This window comes from Penaeus japonicus, unplaced genomic scaffold, assembly GCF_977035675.1.
Source record: "Penaeus japonicus unplaced genomic scaffold, GWHDUDI00000001_assembly GWHDUDI00000028, whole genome shotgun sequence".
In the NCBI taxonomy this organism is placed as follows: Eukaryota; Metazoa; Arthropoda; class Malacostraca; order Decapoda; family Penaeidae; genus Penaeus; species Penaeus japonicus.
Window position 1 is genome coordinate 3,996,258 of NW_028234430.1, and position 7,500 is coordinate 4,003,757.

Sequence of the window (7,500 nt, forward strand, 5' to 3'; positions counted from 1 at the left end):
ATGATTGTAACAAATATCTTCATTATCAGGGTGACGGTCATTATTTCTAAAATCTTGATGATAATGACAATATTAATGATGATACGATAGTGAGGATAACTATAATGATGATAGTGATGATAATGACAGCAAATAAAAATAATAGTGATAACAAAAACAACAATATGATATCGAAAACAAACACAACACACAATATAAGAACAGTCATGATCATTCTTAATCAATTCAATCCATATCGACTTGTACTAGACTCCCCCCCCCCACTCCCCCTCCCCCACCTCCCCCCACCCCACCCCCTTTCCCCACACTTTCCCGCCAAGGTCAAAACGTGCCATATGGTCACGAGTTTGCGATAAAAAAAAAAAAAAAAAAAATTATGTCAGACTAAGGTGGGTCTGATAATCCGTCACCTGTCAACGATAAGGAATGGTTAAGTTAGGGTTCAAAGGATACAGAAATAATGGTATTTATAATGACAGTTATGGTAATTATAGTGGTTATCAAAAGGATGATATTGTTAATGGTTATAAAGGTGATAGTAACAATGGTGATTATTTTAATGATAGGAATGATGATGATGGTTATTGTTGTTTATAACATTAATGATAATAATGGGGACGATTATGATAATAATAATCAGTAACAGTAATGAAAAAACGATAATGATTATAATGACAACGATGATAATAATAATGACATAAAAAGTATATGATGATATTGCCAAGAAAACGCATCACTGTCATCAAATTCATGTGCGTGTGTGCATGGTGGGTGGGGAGAAAAAGGAATTAGGGAAGAAGAGAAGAGAGTAGAATGAGTTACTCCGAAAAGAGAAAGAGAGAACGAGATATAAACAGAAAATTATATGTACAAGAAATGAAGGATGAGAAAGACAATAAATGAACTCCTGGAGAGAGAGAGAGAGAGAGAGAGAGAGAGAGAGAGAGAGAGAGAGAGAGAGAGAGAGAGAGAGAGAGAGAGAGAGAGAGAGAGAGAGAACAGAGAGGGAGAGAGAGAGAGAGAGCGAGAGAGAGAGAGAGAGAGAGAGAGAGAGAGAGAGAGAGAGAGAGAGAGAGAGAGAGAGAGAGAGAGAGAGAGAGAGAGAGAGAGAGAGAGAGAGAAAAGAGAAAGCGAGAGAGAGAGAGAGAGAGAAAGACAGACAGAGAGAGAGAGAGAGAGAGAGAGAGAGAGAGAGAGAGAGAGAGAGAGAGAGAGAGAGAAAGACCAAAACAGTAAACAACTCCCAAGACATACAACTTTCATGAGGTTCTTCCTCATGTAGCTAGTCCTCTTCACGTCCCGCCAGCCGGTTGCAAGTGAAAATCCATGTACGTTCTTGTGCAAGAGTAGCGTATAATGAACCCGTGTCTATAATAATCTCCTATCAAGGTGTACCCTGTCTTGGCATACGATGATGTAATTAATTTGACAATTCGAAGTTTTTTCCCGTTTTCTGTGGTGGTCGACATGGCAGGTGGGAGGGGGAACTAAAGAAAATGAAACGGGTTCGTTAATGTTAATATTGCTTTTTGGTTTTGGTAGTGGCATTATCGTTGTTGTATTATTGACGTTATGATTATTATTATCATCACCATTATCACCGTATCCATTATATTATTATCAGTTTTATCGGTATTATTATCGTTAGTTAATGGTCTAGTCGTTGCTATAATGATTCTAATTGTTACAGTTATCATTATCATTATGTTTATAATCCTCATTAAGTCTACTTTTCATTGTCACTATAATTACCATCATTGATATTCGTCCACTTAAGATAAGACTTGACTCCAGGGTAAAATGTAATGAAATTGATATTGAAATAATTGCTTGTTTAGGTACGAACCTGGACGTGCCCTTTTAGCTCGGAAATTTGAGTGCTTGCTATCTCTGACTGGTCTTATTTGTGCTTTTATCCCGCCTTTTTTTTTCTTTGTCATTGTTGCTACTGTTGTTTTTTTTTATTATTGTTGTTCCTCTTTCTCTTCTCGTTATTGTTTTTTTTTAACATTGGTGTTCTTTTTTGTTATTCTTCATCTTTCCAATTTGAAATTTTGACAGGTCGAAGATGCAAACGTCTGGCAAGTTTCAATGTTTGAAAGCGTGACATTTTGCCAAGTTTAGGTTAGAATCCCCATGATGAAAGAGTAAATAGCGACATAAGGGTTCCCGGGCTCATAGAAAACGGAGTCACATGGGCGCCATTTTGACCCCTTTGGCCATTCTATTAACATGTAAATTTATATAGACCACTGCACTGTTTCGTCTTCTTGCTTGATTAGGGTTGTCATTTTGCATAAAAAGCAATGAAGCAGCAATATCATGTAAAGTGTTATTGATATTCTTGGTGTTCTTTGAAGGGCTTTAAAGAAAGTCTTACTCAGTTCTAAATCAAGAATTTTGAATAAGTACTAACTTGAGGTGTACACTTGTTAACCATTGCACGCTTCACATTTCAGTCTTTTGTACAAACCCAATATCTCGGCGAAAAGGGTCATACTTTGCATACTGAGCTAGGACAAAGTTGCTGCCCGGATGTGGAGGAGTCACACTCCAGTCAGATCTTCAGTTGTTGCTTCTCCCTCAGTATGGAGACTCGAGTTTTAAGTTGGAGTGTTTTCCATCCCTTATCATTTTATTTTTATATCTTTCGTCTTTTTCGTGTTTCTGATTCTCTTTTCCCTCTCCTTCGTTTTCTTCAACTTCTTTTTCTGCTTCACCTTCTTCTTCATCCACTTTTTCTCTTGCTCTTACTTTTTTTCCTGATTCCACACCTCTTATTTCTCCCTAGCCTTATTTCTCTCTTTTGCCTTCTGTTTCTTTTCCCTAACCTTCTTCTTTTCCGTTATTATAATTCGTTTTTAGTTTTTAACTCAGAAATTATGTTAAAAGCGTTTTAAGCATAAACTATAAGTATTCCTGACGAAGAAACAAAACAAACAAAAAGAGAGAAAAGAAAAGGAAGAAATAAAAGAGAGAAATAAAAGTTATCTTCACTTCTTAGTGTATTTATATTATAAGTAAATCAGCTGATAGCAATGTCACGAATGAGATGAAAATCGGTGATTGATGAGAAGCGACACAAATAAATAATTAATTCATTTCGGAAACCTCTTGTTTATCCAGCCTCAAAAATAATATTAGTATCATCATTGCTATCATCAACATTATCATTATCAAATCTTCCTCTTATTATGATCATTATCATCATTTTCCTCTTCCTCGTCATCATCATAATCTCCGCCGTATAAGGGAGGGTGCATATAGAATCATCTGTGTTTATTTATTAATTGGTTAGTTTTTGAAATTATGCGGAAACTTAATGACAGATTGTGATGACCTTTTTTAAATAAGTTGCGTATAGGCCAGTGATCAGCTGATTATATTTTGGTGAGCTCAGGTAAATATAGTAAATGCTATTTGGTAGCTTGAGAGTAGACTCGGAGTAGATTCGTGATGAATATAAGTGTTTGGAGTAGATTAAGGTTAATGAGGATGGCTTATTGTGGATTTTATTGATGGAGATTACGAGTAGGTGAGAGTTGATGTAGTAAAATTTTAGGGATAGAAGAAAAGATATTTTTATGTAGAGCATTGAGAGTAGATTTTATTTAGTTTTTAGGTTATTTTTATCATCAGGATTCTTATTGTTACTATTATCATCAGCGTTGTTACTATTGTTGATGCCATTATTACTATCGTTGTTGTTATCATCATCATCATTGTGAAACTTCACGGTATTTTGGGAATCCAATGGAAAAGTTATGCCAACTGTGCATGGATCTGGTAATTGTCCATTTCCTCTGGAAAAATTGTCATTGGCTTTTCCACACTTTTATTCTTTTATTTTTTCTATATTTTTATTCATTCTTTTCTATTTTTTTTCTGAATCTGGATTTGTGATTATAGGTGGAGTCTCTGAGTACATTTAAGTTATTATCATTGTTATTATTGTTACTATTGTTATCATTATTACTATTATTATTATATCATTTTCATTAATATTATGATAATGATGATAGTGATGATGGTAATGATAATGATGATGATGAGCATGATGCTAATGATGATGGTGGCAATAAGGAGTATGATAATGATGATGATAAAGATGACAATGATGATGGCGATGATAAGAACCTATCTGCAGTATCCAAACTTAAAATTGATTTCAACTTCTGTGTGTGGGCGTGCGTATATGAGCAACAGTGAGGCGGAAATGTGGTGATTGTGAAATTCGATAGCGGAGAATTCCAAGGAAATGCAGGTATGACGATTGCAGATAACGCCAATTTGTAATCATTGGACGCATGATTATCTTTAATTTCTTTGACATTCAAAATTTCAGTTCGAAGAATCAACGGTATGAAATCATTGTGAATAATGGATGATAAAGAATTGATCAGTGAACCTTTAAGTTATACGTCTAATGAAAAATCTTATTCAAAATACATGATGATAAATATATATAACCGTAGAAATCACCTTTACCTATAACAAGGTATATATATATAACAATATAAAAAAATAGTCATCAATGAACGCAAATTTATAGTTTAACATTCCAACCAAAGAAAAAAAACATACAAACCCTTCCCCCCAAAAAAATCCCCATTCCCAAGGACATCCTAAAAAAAATATATATAAACACAAATAAAAAAAAATAAATAAAAAAAGATAATAATCCAGAATAAATTCAGCAACAAACGCGTGTTTACATTCGGCGACACCTTGACAGTCGAAGAGAAACTCTCGAAGGTGACACCATGGCTGAAGTCGACGCCCAAAAATGCTTCGACGTGGCGCTAGACCTCGTCAAACAGGCTGGAAAAGTTAGTGGTTGTCTTTATGAAGTTATTGGGGATATATGTTGTAGTTGTTGAAGGTGTTTTAAGGAAGGGGGTAGAGAGAAATAGGGTAATGCCGGGTGATGGTTGGATGGATTGGTTGGTTGGGTGGAGGGGCTGTGTGTTCTATGTTATGCCTATTTACGTAAGTCATTTTGGGATATTGATTTTTGAAGTCTTATGAGTGACGTTGATGGATTGGTTGATGGAGAGATGGAGGGGGACTGACGTTATATCTGTTTGTTTATTTTTATTGTTTTGTTGGTATTTATATTTGATTACGATTTCTTCGGTCTTTTTTGTTATATGTATATATATATATATATATATATATATGTATGTATGTATATGTATATATTTATATATATACATATACATACACATATATATATGTATATAAATACATATATATATATATACATCTTGTACATAGACACAGACTATATTTTTTCCACATGGTCACATCTTGTATCCGGTGAGTCAGCAGATAAAGCTATGATACAATGTTCAATGTCACCCACGGGGGAAAGCCAAGCCAAGCCAAGCCAAGCCAAGCCAAGCCAAGCCATGACGTGAACATCATGTCATCTGGTGTTAAGCCATGAAAAGGGTTACAGGGAGTGGGATCTGTAGAAATGGCAGATGAGCATCAATTGCTTGGTATTAACATAATATATGATCTTGATTGTTTTTTTTTTTTCATTGTTTAACCAACCCAATAATTTTTCTGATAGTTTTGATACCTCTCTCAATGATTCAGGGCAATATCATATTTTCATTATAGTTGTTTATTTGGACAGAGACAACTACAGTTACACTCTAGCAATCCATCATTACCAATTTTTTACTATCAGCAGCTTGTTACTTTCTCCTTTTTATTTGCTAATTGTAATTTCTGTGTTTTGTCAAATTTCACTTGTAACTTGTGGTAATTGATGACTGAAGGTTGACAGTTGTAAGCCCAACCCAATAACAGCATTGGTCAAACAATCACTGCGGCCTCTGTGCCTTAGACCCTGACAAAGGCCAACAATCTTCTGGAACAGATGTTCTAGGATGAAAGAACTTAGACTTGTTCCTTATCTGAGACAAATTGCATGGGAGAGTATAAGCTCTTTATCTTGCTAGAATATACATGGTGGAGGTTTCATGACCTTTGCTGGAATGCAGAAAGGTTGCAGATGCTAGGTGGTCAGTGCATAGGTAGTGTCTATCACACTGATGTGCTAAAAACAGCTATTATTAAATTGATGAATTTGAGGACAAATTCCTTCTGGGACACATTGTCACAAATTGTAGATAAAAATATCATGGAGAAAGTGAAAGATGTGATTAAGTACAACATGTCTTTATCACTGTCAAAGGCCAATAGACCTTCATACATTGGGGTTAGACAGAGCTTTGGCTAGTTCCTCATTTGTCAATAAATCTACACAAATCACACACAATGGTCATGATCATGGTAGTTAAAAGCAGGTCACCATTTTTACTGTGATTATTAAATTTATGAATTATATATTTCTTATTTTCACCCATTGTTTTTGCTTTTCTCAAGGTTGTACGAGAAGCGATCAAGAAGAAGAAGAATATTGAGACCAAGAGCTCGGCAGTAGATTTGGTGACTGAATCAGACAAGGCAGTCGAGAAGATGCTCATCTCTGGCTTGTCCGAGGCCTTCCCAGACCATAAGTTAGTTGTCAATTAAGACTTCATCCTTTCTGTAGGATAGAAAAAGAAAAGGACCTACACATATCCTTACAAATAAAGATATTCCAGTTCATGAACATTGCTTAAGGTCGCCATACCAACAGAATAAAAAAAACTATTTGTACTCCCAGGTTCATCGGAGAAGAGTCGGTGTCTGCGGGAGAGAAATGCGTCCTGACAGATGAGCCAACGTGGATCATCGACCCCATTGACGGGACCATGAATTTCGTGCACAGCTTCCCCTACACGTGCATCTCTGTTGGGCTGTGGGTGAAGAAGGAGGCCCTGGTGGGTGTCGTGTACAACCCGGTGCTTGAGCAGATGTTCACCGCCATCAAGGGGCAGGGAGCCTTCCTGAACGGCGAGAAACTCTCTGTGTCTGGGGAGAAGGGTAAGTAAGGGAGTGAGGGAGCTCTGATAGGGGGTGTTCTATTAGATTCCTTGCTATGTATGAAAAAAATATTGGTAGATTTGTTTTGGCAGGTTTTTTTGTTCAATTTGCTTCATTGCATACACTTATACGTATCATTCTATAGGATATATTTCATTAGTTATTTGATATTTTTAAGATTTGTTTTGTTTACTTCTATGTTAGAATAGGAATATCAATAGGTTAAATTTTGCATATAATTTTTACACTTAAGCCCCGTCCACACCAGGATACTTTGTTTGGAAACATTGTTTCCAAACTGTATGCAAACTGTTTCCGAAAACTTGTTTCCAAACAGTTTGCAAACTGTTTGGAAACAGTTTCCAAACAATGTTTCCTGTCCACACCTCATTATCGTCTATATATATATATATATATATATATATATATATATATATATATATATATATATATATATATGTATATATATACATATTGTATATATAAACATGATTATAATATTATATATATAGTATATATATATACATATAGTATATATATATATATATATATATATAT

At 35.1% G+C, this 7,500-nt stretch overlaps 1 protein-coding gene across 4 annotated transcripts in view; it reads left to right on the plus strand.

The window, feature by feature from the left end:
• The first annotated feature begins 4,692 nt into the window (after positions 1-4,692).
• The window catches only part of LOC147468481 (inositol monophosphatase 1-like), a 14,869-nt gene continuing 12,061 nt past the window's right edge, over positions 4,693-7,500 (plus strand). For all 4 annotated transcript variants that reach the window (XR_015192420.1, XM_086553312.1, XM_086553311.1 and 1 more), the window contains exons 1-3: positions 4,693-4,829; positions 6,400-6,533; positions 6,683-6,942. Coding sequence is in view for 3 of the 4 variants with exons in the window: in XM_086553312.1 (XP_086409438.1) it covers positions 4,764-4,829; positions 6,400-6,533; positions 6,683-6,942 (460 nt within the window). In the remaining variant the exon portion in view is untranslated. The remainder of the gene's footprint in view (positions 4,830-6,399; positions 6,534-6,682; positions 6,943-7,500) is intronic.